Source organism: Leucoraja erinacea, chromosome 16 (assembly GCF_028641065.1).
Source record: "Leucoraja erinacea ecotype New England chromosome 16, Leri_hhj_1, whole genome shotgun sequence".
Classification (NCBI taxonomy): domain Eukaryota; kingdom Metazoa; phylum Chordata; class Chondrichthyes; order Rajiformes; family Rajidae; genus Leucoraja; species Leucoraja erinaceus.
The window spans coordinates 4,765,393-4,782,486 of record NC_073392.1 but is presented as its reverse complement, the minus strand read 5'-3'; the positions used below and the strand labels follow the sequence as shown (position 1 = coordinate 4,782,486).

Below are 17,094 nucleotides of genomic sequence, written 5' to 3'. Positions count from 1 at the left end.
GTTAACCTGACATCAGTGGTGGGAAGATGCTGGAGTCAATTTTTAAAGAAGTAAAAACGGCACATTTGGATAGCAGTAAAAGGATTGATCCAAGTCAGCATGGATTTATGAAGGGGAAATCCTCCTTGACTAATCTTCGGGAATTTTTTGAGGATGTGACAAGTAAAATGGATGAAGGAGAGCCAGTGGATTTGGTGTATCTGGACTTACAGAAAGCCTTTGATAAGGAGATTAGTGGGCAAAATTAGAGCACATGGTATTGAGGGTAGGGTATTGACATGGATAGAGAATTGGTTGGCAGACAGGAAACAAAGAGTAGGAATAATATATATTATTGATTTAGATGATGGGATTAAAAGTAACACTAGCAAATTTGCAGATGACACAAAGCTGGTTGACAGTGTGACCTGCGAAGAGGATGCTAGGAGGTTGCAGGGTGACTTGGACAGGTTGAGCGAGTGGGCAGATGCATGGCAGATGCAGTATAATGTAGATAAATGTGAGGTTATCCACTTTTGCGGCAAGATCAACGAGGCAGATTATCTCAATGGTGTCAGATTAGGAAAAAGGGAAGTGCAATGAGACCTGGGTGCCCTTGCAGACCAGTCACTGAAAGTAAACATGCAGGTACAGCAGGCAGTGAAGAAAGCTAATGGCATGTTGGTCTTCATAACTAGAGGATTTGAGTATAGGAGTAAAGATGTCCGTCCATAGTTGAATTGTCTGGAGTATTGTGTGCAGTTGTGGTCTCCTAATTTGAGGAAGGACATCCTTGCTATTGAGGTAGTGCAGCGTAGGTTCACGAAGTTAATCTCCGGGATGGCGGGACTGTCATATGAAAAAAGATTGGAAAGACTGAGCTTATATTCACTGTAATTTAGAAGGATGAGATGGGATCTTATGGAAAAATATAAAATTATAAAAAGACTGGATAAGCTAGATGTAGGAAAAATGTTCGCAATGTTGGGGGAATCCAGAACCAGGGGCCAGAGTCTAAGAATAATGGGGAGGCCATTTAAAACTGAGGTTAAACGTTTTCACCCAGTGAGTTGCGAATTTGTGGAATTCTCTGCCATAGAAGGCAGTGGAGGCCAATTCACTGGATGAATTTAAAAGAGAGTTAGATAGAGCTCTAGGGGCTAGTGGAATCGAGATAGGGGGAGAAGGCAGGCACGGGTTACTGATTGTGGATAATCAGCCATGATCACAATGAATGGCGGTGCTGGCACGAAGGGCCAAATGACCTCCTCCTGCACTTATTTTCTATGTTTCTATTAATTAATAATCAAGCTTTTAGTGAAGAAAATACTTGCAGTTCTACAATAAGAAAACAGAAATATCGAGAAATGTTCAGATTTTATGGTGAGAGGTCCAAGTATTAATAAGCGCAAAAAGATTACCAAAGTATATTAGAAGCATCTAATTTTCTCAAAGTACCATTCTAACTTGATCTAAAGGAATTAATAAATTGTTTACATAAGCTTTTTATTGAAATCCCAGGAATCTGGTTCACCCATTGAACTCAAACAACTGAAACAGGATATACACTTTTAGAAAGTTACTGGCAGAAGTGACTACAGCTGAATTTAAATATTTAGACAACCATAAAAGCAAGAGTGTACAAGAATGAAGATGGGAGAATGTTCAGCTGTGTTTTTCATTCTGGTTCTGTGTGGCGATTTTAAATTACCAAAGGAGCAGGAATTAATCCAATATAGAATATTTTAACAGTATGTTGTTCACTGCCTTCTACTCAATTGGACATAAAAGGTTATGTTGTGTAAAATGTCTTCCTAAAGTCATAATATTGGGGTGGGAGGGAGGAGTTTGTTAATGCTTTTAAATGGGTCCTCTCACAACCAATATTAAACAGGGATTACCTATTCCAATATAGACCTCCTATTGTCTAAATATTTGCCAATGTTAATGCTAGAAAAACACATTATAAACCATCTCTTGTAATTTGTATCTGTGGAAACTAAAAGTTTCTTTATTTCGTCTGGAAGTCTAGGAAAAGTAAAATAAAGTAACGGTATAACCTAGTAACTGTCTGTTTCTGAATTTTTACTTCATACATTTTTTTTAATGGCAAGGAGTAGAAACTAATTAATTATTCCTGAACACAGTATCGTGAACCAGATGTAAAAAGAGCTGTTACAACTGCTCTGCCATCTCTGTTACAAACCTTTTGGCATAAGCAGTAAGATATTCATTAATATCATATTTCACATTGGGTGTTTAGAGACAGGACATGACTTATGTTTATTTTTAGAAACAAGCATTCTGACTAGCAGCAAATAAATCTCTTGCACAAGGGTTCAAAAATACTCGGGGGAAAAAAGGCATTTTATAAAGAGAGGATTTTTTCATGCTCTCAATAACCATAGAAATCCTTTACTTATTGTTCTTATTGAAATTCATCTTACCTGAATAAGCCCAGTATGGATCCCCGGATTCCCTACGTCTTCGTATATGAATAAGATTTCCAAGTTCATTCTCCTGCAGTGATCCAACATGATCTTCTGTCAAGGCTAGGAAGAAGACACGGAAGGGCGGAGGGGGAAAGAAACAAAATGTTGATTATACAATTGGAATTGTACTAGGTCTAAATTATACATATAAATCTTTGGAAATAAGGAATGTAAATAAACAATAAAGTAGTCTCTTATATTTATTTTTAAAGTTTAGATTATCAGTTAACTGTTAAAACTTATTTCAATTTCTCAAACAGCAAGATCATGAAATCAGTTATTAAAAGTACTTTCCAAGAAATTTGGTCATGCACTACTGCTTTATTCATGAATGAAAAAAGTTTCTTAGACCTAAAAAAGTCCTGGAAAAACTCAACAGGTCCAACAGCATCTGTAGAAGGAAAATGTTCAAGTCAATGTTTTGTGTCAAGATGGCCCTGCATCAATTCCAAGAGGAAAGATTTCCATTACATAGCCCCACACGGGCGGGGGGGGGGGGTGATTGATAGAGGCCTGTAAGTGGTAGGTGCAACCAGATGAGATTAAGATCATCAAAGAACCAAGTGGGGTGATGTGGAGTGGTGGGACAGACGCTGGTAGATGATTGGCAGAAACAAATGGGGAGGGGATGATGGGCAGATGGAATCAGGTGCAGAAGAGGAAGGGAAGAGTGATAAAAGGGAGAAGAAAAGAAGGTGTACTTGCAAGTGTGAGGGAAAAGAACAAACGGGGTATGCGACGTTATCTGAAATTGGAAAATTCAATGTTTATACTGTTGGCTACCCAGAGATTTTGCTCTTCCAATTAGCCTTTGTCCTTTTTTATAGTATTGGAGAGGGCCAAAGACAGTTTAGTGTGGGAGTGGGAAGAAGAGTAAAAATGACTGCAACCAGCAGCACAAGGTGTCACTTGCACAGCAGAACTGCTCCACAAAAAAGTTGCTTGGTCGACGTTTGATTCGCCAATGTAGAGGAGGCCACATTGTAATCCCTGAATGAGGTAGACCAGGATAGAAGTTGTACAGGTAAATCTCTGCCTCACCTGTAAGGACTGTTTAACATGGCAGGGGTAAGTGCCAGAGAACGTGAGGAAAGGGATAAGTGGACCAACGAGTCACAAAAAGATTGGTCCTTGTGGAAAGCAAAAAGGAGAGAGGGCATTGGAGCTAGTGACGGGATCTTCATCGTATCTATTCTCAGGATGAGGCCTTCTATTCTCGGGCTTCTGAAATGTTCACTTTTTTCCAGGAATGTGGCTGCCCTTCTGCCATGATTGATGGAGCCATCACATGATTTTCCTCTATTACCAGCATGTCTGCTCTCTTCCTCATCTCTCCCCAAACAGAATAAATTGGGCCTCAACTTTCACCAACTAGCCTCTGCATCCAATACATCTTCTTCAGCCATTTCCTAAAACTCCACTATTAATTATATCTCTTCCACTGGGGATTCCACCACTATTCATATCACCTCTGGCCACTTTTCTGCTTTTGGCAAGGGCTAAACATAGATTGGGCGACCGATTTGAGGAACAAATGCACTCTGCTCACAATGGTCATCTCAAGCTTCCTTTAACATATAATTTTAACTTTCCCAGGCACTCCCAAATCTGCTTCCATCTGCTCATCATCCCCTCCCCATATAGTTCTACCTATCACCTACCAACCTCTATCCTGCACCACCACCCTGCACTGCGAGCAATATTTCCTCTTCCATCTCAGTTTTTATGCAGGTTCTGAATACAAAACCACAACTTGCAACTTTGGCCTTCACGATACTGCTCGACCTTCTGACTTCTTCCAGAATTCTTTTTTTGTTCCAGATTCCAACATCTGCAGTCTCTTTTGTGCTCTTAATTTACCAGAGGGCACTTTGGTTGCACATTTTTGGACCTTTCTGGAAATTAATTTCCCATACTCTTCTGATATCCATCACCCATTCTGAATTGACAAAGCACATGAAGAAAAGTTTGTTCCTACAAGTTTGATTCAGCAGCAACCAAAACCTTCATCATCAGCATTGTTTAATTTCTAAGTAGCAGGTTACAACTATTAGAATTGCCAAAGAAACTCATGGTGCATCTATAATTGTGAACAACTGACAAGGGAAGTTGAGGGGTCGGTCAAACAAAAACTTCCTTTGAATTTTATATTCTTTGTGGTGAAGTTGCAAACAAAGGGAAAAAAAAACTGACGTAAGAGAAAGAAAGTTAGGTGAAGAAATTCCCAGGAGTACAGTTGATGAAGTCGGCTGCTATATGCATTACAAAGTTAAGGATGAAGAAATGGTTAACATAGTACATTTGCTGATCTACATTTAATAATTTCAAACAAGATACATTCCAACACTTTTACGATATCCTTCCATATTAATACTTTTCTAAGGCTTGTCCAATTAGAAAGTAGAAAAATCAGTAGAAAAACTTAGCAAGTCTAGCAACTTCTGTGAAGAAAGTGTAAACATTGTGCAAAATATAATTGATCTTAAGTATTAAGAATTTCTGTCAACCAATGCAGCCTTTTAGTATTTTAAATAACATCTGTTCCAATTTCAGGTTCCCACTATGAGGATGCAAGAGATTTTATTTTCTCCTTGAAATTACCTGAAGCTTGTGGTAAAGCAATTAATCTTCTAATTACTGAAAAAAGATCTACATTTTAGTTTCCAGGAAATATTATAAGAAATAGGTCAGAATTTGTGGTTGGCGTTGCTGACCTGGGAGAAGGCTCCCCAGAGAGAGCAAATTTGATGAACTTGCTATCAGACAGGAGTCCCATTATCAAATTATCACAGAAAGGAATTCTTTAATTTTAAATCCTTTTAAAACATCATAAACATTGGAATATTCATAAAAAATAGAAGCCAAAATATTAAAAACAACTAAGCATTCATTTTTATCTTTAAATTCTTATGTATAATTCAATAGCAGCTCTAATTTTCATTACTAAGAAATTGAAAATTGATTTTTTTCCCTCCAGAGTGAAACATGCCAACAATCTAGTTGCTCTACATCACTTGGAAATGATATGAGAATTATATATCAAGAGCCACTCATTTAATACAAATGCAGTGTGAGTCTGGGAAGAAACTGCTGATGCTGGCTTAAACTGAAGATAGACACAAAAAGCTGGAGTAACTCAGCGGGACAGGCAGATTACTTGGGGTCTGCCCTTGGTGTCCCCACAGCACACCATGGCTTTCATTCACATCAATTGCAACATTTCCTGGCATGCAGGAAAATTAAATTACAAATTCAGGTCCAGTACCAGTTACAGCAGGGTTCTATTCCCGAGAACCTTTCCATAACCTGGACAGTTCTCAAATGCGACCAGGAACTGTGTTCCCACACAGAAGATGCCTGTAGCCCAGAAACAGTTGGCAAATCCATCGCAAATAGTCTCCCAAATAATGCCCGTCTCCTCCCCAATTTAAAACTAACCCCCTACAGATCCTCCAGGCAGAGGTGAATGCACAATTGTCTTCCTGTTCACTATTACTCCCACTATCATGCCCTACCACCATCTCCAATCCCTTCACACCACAAGTATCCACAGCCCCAGGAAATTATGTATTTTGATTCCGATTTTTTAATTCATTAGAGAGATATTGTCTTCATAGGCCAACCCAGCATTTAATTACCCATTCCTAAAAATCTTGAGAAGATGGTGGCAAGCTGCCTTCTCACGCCAATACAATCCTTGGGCTGTGGATATACCCACAATGTTGTAGAGAGTTCCAAGTTTTGACCCAACTACAGTGATGGAGTGCTGATGTATTTCCAAGTCAGGAATGTGTATGGCTTTGAGGACAACTTCCAGGGGATGCTGTTACCATGGTTTTGCTGCCTTTCTCCTTCAAGCTGGTAGAGGCCGGAAGATTCCACCTATCTGGGTTGTGAAAGTGCTAAAGAGTGAAATGTTGCAGTACATCTTGTAGATGGGACAAACTGCTGCTACTCTGCATTGGTGGTGGAATGAGTGAACGGTAGTGGATGGGGTGTCTATCAAACGGGCTGCTGGAAGCAAGTGGTGATGATGCTGAACTCGTCCAGGCAAGTGGAGATAACATCCGTGGCTTGCAGTGAGATGCTTTTCAGTTTGAAAGTAATGTTATAACTCAGCATATCCCTCACCCATTATTATCAAGTATGGAAAAATCAACCCTGGTTCAATGAGGAGTACAAACAGGCATGCTGGGACTAGCATCAGGCCCACCTAAAGATGAATTGCCAATTTGGTGAACATGCAACACAGTTCAATCCCGACTGCGGGCGCTGTCTGTACGTTCTCCGCCATGACCTGCGTGGGTTTTCTCCGAGATCTTCGGTTTCCTCCCACACTCCAAAGACATACAGGTTTGTAGTTTAATTGGCTTGGTAAATGTAAAAATTGTCCCAAGTGTGTTGTGTGCATAGGATAGTGTTAAGATGCGGGGATCGTTAGTCAGCACTGACCCGGTGGGCCGAAGGGCCTGTTTCCGCACTATCTCTAAACTAAACTACATGCATACCAAGCAATTTTGCCATATCTAATGATCAATGACAGTAAACAATTAAACAGCTGCACATTTCCGGAATATCTCCTTTCTCAATTATTGCATGGCTCACAGATCAAGATTAAAGACAAGGTTGAAGCATTCAACAGCCATGTTCCATCAGAAGTACCAAATGGGAGATCCATCTCTTTCTTCCCAAGTTCCCAACCATCCAGAAGCTGGATTTCAGCCAATTTGATTCACAACACATGAAACACCACGAGAAACCCTACAAGTGTTGGATCCCAATGGCTAAGAGAACAGACATGCCAAACATATATCAAATAAATGAATTCTTCCCTGGTAGTGGAGAGTATCATCCTCGTCTCAGGGCATCATTATAGAAACTCCTGGGCACAGGCCGTATCAGCTGCTTCATCAATGATCTTCCTTCCATTACAATTTTGCAAGTGAGAATATTTGTCAATTTCATTTGCAACTCATTTGCAACTCCTCAGCAAATATAGTGAGCCATGACAACAGAGAGAACTGCCTGAAGTAATAACCATTAAGTATCTTCAATAGAAAGTCTAATCACCTACTGTTGCCATTCAATATCATCAATTTTGCCAAATCTCTTTCCATCAACATTGTGGTGGACTCTCACGTCACCAAAGTTTAGAATTCACAGGAAAAACCATCAAGAATAATTTTCAAAGTGACCAGTTCTGGCTGAATCAGAAATGTATTGCTTATGATAAACCTCCTGACTCCTTCAGTTCTTGTTTAGAATAGCAGCAGGTTTTTCTTCCAGGGTACACTATTTTTAGAATCAGTTTGAAAACAAAAATGTGATGATGAGAATGAAGTTTTAGACAATAGACAATAGGTGCAGGAGTAGGCCATTTGGCCCTTCGAGCCAGCACCGCCATTCACTGTGATCATGGCTGATCATACACAATCAGTACCCTGTTCCTGCCTTCTCCCCATATCTCTTGACTCTGCTATCTTTAAGAGCTCTAACTCTCTCTCTAAAGCATCCAGAGAATTGGCCTCCACTGCCTTATGAGAACTGTTAGTGATATTCTATTTTGCTGCCTTCCTGAATAGAGCACTGCAGGACAAACAAGTGTGTGGCTTTACAGATTAGTAAATACAATACTAATCACTAAATACCCAAGACTATAAAACCCCAGATGCCTGGACACGAGTCAGTCACTCTGGAAGATCGTGAGGGAGAGGCCACAACTGTGATTCTGCCGTGAGTCTACCCTTTATGTGGTTAACCCTTTATGTGCTTGCAATAATTGATTTGTTAGCCAGCAATGTGCTTGCAATGAATGATCATTTGTTAACCTTTAATGTGCTTGCAATAAATGATTTGTTAGCCAGCAATGTGCTTGCAATAAATGATTTGTTAACCCTTAATGTGCTTGCAATAAATGATTTGTTAGCCCTTAATGAAATGAGTTGTTTAGACTGCCCTGTGCTTGAAATGGAAATGGATTGTTGGCCTTGCACTGGACTCCATAATGGTTTCCATAATTTGCTGTTCTGAAATATTCATTGTTTTATTGAGCTACTAAATATGTCCATAATATGTTCATGTGTTACTAATCTGCAGTGAAAAAAACATATAGCAAATGAACTGTAATATGCAAGAAAGATGGAGTTCAAAAAGGCATGCATGGAGGTTTACATGTGGCTTACTGATTAGGCACACGGAGCTCAATCCCTTCTGCAATCAGGGAAGAGAAATAGGGGCAGTGAAACCCAATTGTTGTGAATAGGAACAAATCAGCCAGGATTTCATTCCTCTTGCTTGTAGATGTCTGCTGCAAAGTGGTGATGTGGTTCAGCGAGGCTTGATCTCCCATCTTTAAAATTTACTTTGAAAGATCACATGGCCACTTGTCTAAAGGTCCCGACTCGAAACGTCATCTGTCCATTTCCCTCCACCAATGCTGACTGATCTGCTAAGACTTTGTACTTTTTTTTCAGCACCCTATCTGCACTGATGTAGTCATGTTTTTTTTGCTTTACAAATCTGAAATATCTATTTGTGCTGATGGAAGCTGAACATTACAAGAACTCGCTGTCAGAAAGTTACAAAGAAAGAGTTGATATCGATTCATCTGACAATCAAGAAAGTGGATAACCCTCTGCTTAAATGCCTGGCTGAAAACAAGTTGCTCAGTTATACAAATAGAGTAAAAATACTGCTTTGTTTCAACACAGAAGCAAAAAAGAACACTTACAAAAAAAAAAGCTATTTTACTCAACCAGTCTGATTTGAGGGTTTCCTTCCTGGCAGTTAGCCAATTCCAAATCCTTGCTCCATATTCTTGGCCAAACATTTAAACTAACTGAAAAATTATATAGCCTTTTTCTTTAAATCCAGGGCTTTGATAAAATATTTAACACTTACAACTACATGACAATAAAAAGGTTTTTCTTGCTTTCTTTATCGGGTCACATTTACCTTACGTTAAATCTTCTTATACTACATACCCCAACAATTGGAAACTGTTTATTTTGTTCCATATTACTTCCTTTCTAACCAATAGTTTTGCAAAAAACCTCTGGTTATTTTTCCTTGCTGCCCAGTTTGACCTTGATTTCTACACCAATGCATTGAAACTCGCAAGTTAGAATTGAGCTGGAGGTCAAATGCTGATTCACCCGACTCCATCTTCACCAATGGTCTCATAAATACATGAAAGGTGAAGCACTTACTATGCATCTAGCCCTTCAACTTTATCTGAAATATAGCTAGCATATATACAATGAGTAACCGCATAAGATACACAGCTAAGTGGTTTGCTTATGTTTCTTTATTTTACTTTATCTTAATGTTTTAATTTTATAGGATTAAAACATTTAAAATCAAATGCATTCATTTATTTAACTTAGTAATGCTTATTTGGCCTGGTTTTAAATGTGTCTAACAGTTCAGAGGTGGGACTTCAGGATCTGGTTAGTGTCTTGGACCCAGTTAATCCTCGCTGCCTCATTTACTTTGTAGGACCCATTACAGAGAATCAGCTTCCAGGCCCTGCTTGCCCAGAGGACGTTAGTGCGGGCAGCAAGAACCATAGGTGGTGAGTTTGGGCTGGAGACTAGATCCTGTACAATCCAGAATTAGAGCTGCATGAATTAATCACTTCACTTTTAAGCAAATTCAATGCAAGCATTTATTTCAAGAGGGCTTGTATACAAAAAACAGGGATGTAATGCTGAGGCTCTATAAGACGCTGGTAAGGCCGCATTTGGAATATTGTGAGCATTTTTGGGCATAATATCATATCTGAGGATGTGCTGGCTCTGGAGTGGGTGCAGAGGAGATTTACAAGAATGATCCCAGGGATGAGTAGGTTAATCTATGATGAGCGTTTATCGGCACTGGGCCTGTACTCGCTGGAGTTTTGAAGAATGAGGGGGGGACCACATTGAAACATACATAAAGTGAAAGGCTTGGATAGAGTGGATGTGCAGAGGATGTTTCCACTAGTGGGAGAGTCTAAAACTAGAGGTCATAGCCTCAGAATTAAAGGACGCCCGTTTAGGAAGAAGATGAGGAGAAATGTATTTCGTCAGAGGGTGGTGAATCTGTGGAAGTCTTTGCCACAGAAGGCTGTGGAGGCCTTCTGTGGATATTTTTAAGGCAGAGATAGATAGATTCTTGATTCGTACAGGTGTCAGAGATTATGGGGAGAATGCAGGAGAATAGGGTGAGGAGGGAGATGATTGGAATGTGGAGAAAACCTGATGGGCTATAATGGCCTAATTCTACTCCTATCACTTGACCAAAGCCTTTCTCAGCTAATTTCTGTTAGAATGAATAAATTACAGCTTAATGATACAAAACTTCAATTATGACAGAGAAAATCTTATGCAAGCATTTCCAGATAATTAAAAGTGTACACCAAATCAATCATCTCATAGTTATGCTATTATAGTGGGTCAACTGAACTGGGAAATTAGCTAACACCTCCCATTGCCATTGTCAGTGTAAACTATGACATAATAGGAGTTCCAAAGATACAATTTAAAAAAGCTACTACTGATCCAAGAAAGGAAATTCAATGTGAATACTGTTGGCAGGTTTTTCCATATGTGATATCAGAACTGTATTTGTCTCAAATAATCAAAATAGGCATAATATGCATTTCTAATCAGTTTAATCAAGTCAGAAATGGATTGCTTGCATGATCCCATAATGTCTTTTGCTATTCTGCCAAATGTTTGATACACTTATAAGGTGTGTAAACTTGATATCTTGTTTAACCCTGACCTCAGCGTCCTCACTCAAAATGCTCCATTGTCAAAAATCACCTTTTCCCATTCGCAATTACTTAATAAAACCCCATTCCCAGTCTGAAGTTCTCTTATATCCTGAGATTTAGTTCCAACATAACAAAATAACAGCTTTTCAACTTTCACAACGTGGAAACCGTAATCCCACACCTGTACTCAGCATCTCAATAATATAATTTCCATCTTTCATCCTAACTCAGTGTACAATTCCAAAATTCAGCTTAGTCAAACTCTTATTTCCTTAAAATGTTCATCATCTTCTAATCCATCATGGATGGCTACTCATTCAGTCACAACAATGCTGCTCTGTAATTTTCTCTCCAGTTTTCCTGATTTCTTTAGCCTTGTTTTTGTTCTCCTTAGCCTTCCCATTTTATCATGTAATGAAATATCAAAATATACATGCAATTTCTTGCTGTGACTGCAGATATAGATGGGTGCATACCCATATCTGAAATGTTCTGCGTTGAAAGAGATACACAAAAATGTATTTTGGGTTACAATGCTAAAAATTGTAACAAAGTTAAATTCATCTTATTGTGATATCAGTGTGATGTAGCATTCAAAAATGAATTAAACATGAATGTTCAGAGTTTGAGTTATTTACAACAGAGATAGTATAATAAGAATTAGAAAACAAAGTTCACCAGATTGATTATTGGCACAGTGTATTTACTAAGTGAAAAGTCTTTAATCAGTCTGGGTTGTTCAGAATAAGAGGCAAATTCCTTGAAATATACAAAATGTATGCAGGTCTGCTCAGGGTTCACTCAAGTATGATGTTGTCCGTAGCCAGGTGCCTGCAATCGGAGATCAGGGTTTCAAAATAAGGAGTCAGCCATTCCACTCAGAGACAAAAAAAAGTATTTACCTGCAGGCCAACAAATCTTTGTAATTTTCTATCAAAGAGCATTGCTGTATATGTTGCTAAGCATTTTCAACGGAGAGATCAATAGATTTTTAGATATTAAGGGAGAAAGGATTGGTGCCAGTGAAGTAAAATTTCAGCTGTGTTTTTATTGATTGGCAGAGCAGGCACAAGAGGACTCGCATTCCTATTTCTTATATTCTAAAGATCCAGACAGATGATGATCCGGAGTGCAGCATAAATATTTTTAACCTCAAGTTGTTCATGGATGTGTCTAAATCTAAATTTTACTTGAAAAGAAAGAATACAAAATTGAGGCAAATAGTTCTCACAAATAAACACAATGTGCTAACTATTAGCACTGACCCCAGCAGAATTACAACACGTGGTGTTTATGCACACTCTTTCAATATTGGCATAACTTGGGTCAAGAAAGCTCAAGGGAATATACATTTCTGGAATATCTGTCTTACTCACCATTAGAGGAGACAAGGACAATTAAATGAATGGGGGAAGGGGGTCATTAAAACCATACTGATTGGGGGAGGGGGTCATTAAAAGCACTTTCCTCTGGATGGCGACTCTGGCCTGTCAAAAGTCGCCACAGCCAGACAAAAACAACTTTTTTTCCCACAAGCAATAGCTATAATCAATAACCAAAAGTCTGCAGCCTCCTTTTGCTCTGGTATTTTATTTCATTCACATGTTTAAACTATAATGTTTCATTAATAATGTTTTAATGTTTTATGTTTTATTCTTAATTGTTTACTGTATGTCGTATTGTTACTTGCGAGCGGAGCACCAAGGCAATTTCCTTGTAAGTGCATATACTTGGCCAATAAACGTATTAATTCATTCATTTATTCATACACATCAAGTGAACAAAGCTAATCCAAAAACATTTGAAGCTTTGGGTGCTTGTGGCAAGGGGCAATGAGAATCAGTTTGAAGAGGGAATTATCTATATAAAGTAGATAAATATTTAGAACAAAGAATTGATGAACTAAAACGATTCAAATATTTACATGACATGATTCTTATTATTGTTTTAATTAATTATTTACAGGTTAAATCATTGTGATCTTAATCACAAGCATACCTCAGGCCATCACTCAAATGTGGTTTTAAAAAATTGGTCCATTAGAACACAGATAAAGATGAAGAATATCAGAGCTCAAACATGGCAGATAAAAATTATTTACTCAAAATGAAAAACATATTGAAATTGTTGCATTGATTCTGCGGTCGAACAATGTGCTTGCATATCAATATAAAGCAACTAGTCATGGTCAGGATATTTCCTGATTATTCCCCTCAGCTAGGAAGTGTTTGACAGCTGCAAGTAATTACTTTAATAGTTAGGAAATTAAGCGTATGCTGTAAGCTCCAAATCTTTAGATTCAGTAAATAAATTAAAACACAAGAAAACACAATGTAATCAAATATTTCCTTATGGAGTAAGTTCTTCTGAGTTATTTTAAATCTAGACATAGGTTTCATTTGACCAAGATTCCTTCAGTTTTTCTTTTTCTGCCTTCATGGATCATTCCATCAAGCCCCATGAGCCACATAAAATTTAGAGGAATGTTCCCATTCAGTTGCATCAATCTCAAGTCTGCCAATACAAACACATCTCATTGTTCAACATGCCGATAATGTACTTAAAATTTGATCTCAAGAAAAAAACATTCAAAACTTCCAATGTGTGCGTAATTTAAAAAAAGTAAAAATTAGTTTTGGCCAAATAGTTGGGCCTTGTGAGATGTATATTCTTGGCGTAACCCAAAACCTGGATGATAAATATTTGACAAATGTATCTGCCTTGTGCTCTTTCAGGAGTTATGTGCTTTAGTAGATTTGAACATCATTTTATTTAAAGAAAGCTAAAAAAAAAAATGTGAACTTTACAGATGGTTTCTATTGTCCAAAACTTCAGCAATTGCTATATTTGCGGTTGTTGTTTTTAAATCACCCAGTTTAAAAGCTGGTCAGTGCTGCAGAGCCATGAAATTTGTATTATATCTTCACATTTACCACTCATGGATTACATCTAAAGAACTGCTTTTGTATAAAATATCTCCAAATAAGCAGAAACATCATAATATGAGAGTTTAATAGCTAGTGGATAATCAAAAATTATATAAATCACAGCATTTAGGCAGGTCATTTGGCCCAACTAGTCCGTGTCAACGAAGATGCCTTCCTGAGCTCAACCTTTTTGCTTCCATTTAACCCATACGAATCTTAACCTTTCCTATCCATGTACCAAGCTCACATGGCCACTTGTCGAGGACATCATCAGTATGAAGGGTCCCGACTCGAAACATCATCTGTCCATTTCCCTCCACCAATGCCGACTGATCCTGATGAGTCTGTACTTTTTTAGTTGTTACTTCCAAAACAAACAGGCTAGATTGGTTCCTAATTGAATGATTTATTTTGTGTGTGGTGATTTTTTGATTTTTTTTTAATACCAATTCTATAAATTCGTTCAACAATTAACCTCATGAGGGAAGGTAGACACAAAAAGCTGGAGTAACTCAGTGGGTTAGACAGTATTTCCGGAGAAAAGGAAGAGGTGATGCATCGGGTCGAGACCAAGGGACTTCCAATCGGAAGAAAGGTCTCAACCCGAAACGTCACCTATTCCTTTTCTCCAGAGATGCTGTCTGACCCGACGAGTTTCTCCAGCTTTTTGTGACTATGTTCGGTTTAAACCAGCATCTGCAGTTCATTCTACTCATGAAGGAAGGCCAGGCTTAGCAGTACCATTAATGTCACATTTATAAAAACAAAAAGCAGCACTTAAAACAAAACAAAAAGCTGATGAAGTGTAAACATAATAAGATAACTATTTTAGAGATTTAGAACACATAGTTGTGAGAATAGAAAGAAGCAGCATGGCAATGATCCATTCAATTCAAAATCAAAATGCCCGATACGAACTCACTTTTTTGAATCTTTGAACCGTACTTTGAACTATAAGTTAATTACCTGACAATACTTCTGGCAAATAGTAGCTTGATCTTTCTAAAACATACCAAAATCTGTTCAGAACTGTATCTGACCACATAATTAATAACAAGATAAGATTTTAAGATTTCCAGTGAGAAAAAAAAGAAAATTGAGACAATTGGTGCAATTTCTCTAATACATTGCTAAAATTACTTGGCTGCTCAACTTTTTTTGTCATGGAAAATAACTTGCTCAAATTCACAAGAATGCTATTTAAAGCTGCAGCTCTGGAGATCTGCATCTTGTTTTAAATACATGACCCCAATTTTAAGTCAACCAGCCTGCTGGGAACTGGGCAGGGACAAACCGAAAATTGATTTCCCATCCTGCTCCTGCAGGAAAACCAAGCTAATCCCGGAACTGATTTGGGTCATAAACAAACTCACTGTAACGACGTGAAGTGAATTAGCATTCCAATGCCCTATCTTACATTTCCACCACGAAGGTTGTCTTTCCCTCTCATTTTCTCATGTTATAAATTTCACTGGTCTTCTCTGAACATACCTTGCCACCCACCTAGTTTCAACAGCTTTGGAACTTTGTGGAAAAAGAGAGGTTGGAATGGGGCAGCAGTGTGCAGGGATAACGATCAGGATCAGTTATTTTTAAAATAAGGGTAGTAATGACAGCAGTTTTGAAAAGTTGAACAATACCAATTGAGTGAAAATTATCAGTACGTGGTAGATTTTGTATTTACAAATATGATTGAGATTGAAGTAACCAAAAAGGCTGATGAGAACAAAGCCATATTGTCTAGATGGACTTTCACAAATGCATTTGATAAAGTTCAGCACGGTAGACTGCTCTGGAAGGTTAGATATCACGTGATGCAGGGGGAGCTAGCCGACTGAATAAAGAATTGGCTTCATGGAAGGAAGCAGAGGGTAATGATGGAAGGTTTTATTTTCTGACTGGGGTCCACCCGAGACGAGTGGTTTGCTTCAAGGATCGGTGCTAGACCCATTACTGTTTGTGGTTTATAACGATTTGGATGAGAATGCAGCTGCAGTAAGATTACTTATGACACTAAAGTGGGTGGTATTGTATATAGTTTAGATGGTTATCAAAAATTACAGCAGAATCATGATCAGCTGGACACGTGGGCGAAGTAATGATTCATGGAGTTTAATGCAAGTAAGTGCAATTAATACAATACAATACCGTTTATTTGTCATTTGAACCTCACATGAAGATCAAACGAAATTTGGTTTCTACAGTCCTACAAGAAAAGAACCAAGACACACACCAACACAATTTATACAAACATCCATCACAGTGAATCTCCTCCTCACTGTGATGGAAGGCAAAGTCTTGTCTCTCCCCTGCTCTCCATTCCTCTCCTGAAGTCAAAGTCAAAGCCCCCGGCGGGCGCTAGCAAGTCCCACGGCGACTTAAAGCCGCGCCGGGCGATGCAAGGACCTGCTCCGGGTCCCGATGTTGGAGCCCCTGGCGGGTGCTAGCAAGTCCGCTGCCATTTAATGCATTTTGTGAAGTCAAAATAGGGCAGGACCTTCACAGTGAATGGCAGGACGCTGTGGAGTATTGTAGACCAGAGTCATCTAGGAGTGCAAGTACATATTCCCTGAAAGCGTCATTGTAGATAGGGTAGTTAAGAAGGCTTTCTGAACTTTGGACTTCATCTGTTGGGGTATTGAGAGTAGAAGTTGGGATGTTATGATACATTTGTGAGCCGCATTTGGAGCATTGTGTTCATTTTTGGTCCTCCTGATAGAGGAAGGATGCCGTTAAGCTGGAAAGGGTGCAGAGAAGATTTACAGAGATGTTGCCAGGACTTGAGGGCCTGAGCTATAGGCAGAGATTAGGCAGGCTAGGACTTTATTTTTTAGTTGCAGGAGGCTGAGGAGTGATATTAGAGTTGTATAAAATCATGAGGATAGGGCGAATGCACAGAATCTCTTACCCAGACTAGGGGAATTAAGAACTGTATTAT

At 38.6% G+C, this 17,094-nt stretch overlaps 1 protein-coding gene across 1 annotated transcript in view; it reads right to left on the bottom strand.

Moving 5' to 3' along the window:
* Nucleotides 1-17,094, bottom strand: part of ptprga (protein tyrosine phosphatase receptor type Ga) — a 483,112-nt gene that overhangs the window by 438,070 nt on the left and 27,948 nt on the right. The window contains exon 2 of the mRNA XM_055647582.1: nt 2,427-2,531. Within this exon, the coding sequence (XP_055503557.1) occupies nt 2,427-2,531 (105 nt within the window). The remainder of the gene's footprint in view (nt 1-2,426; nt 2,532-17,094) is intronic.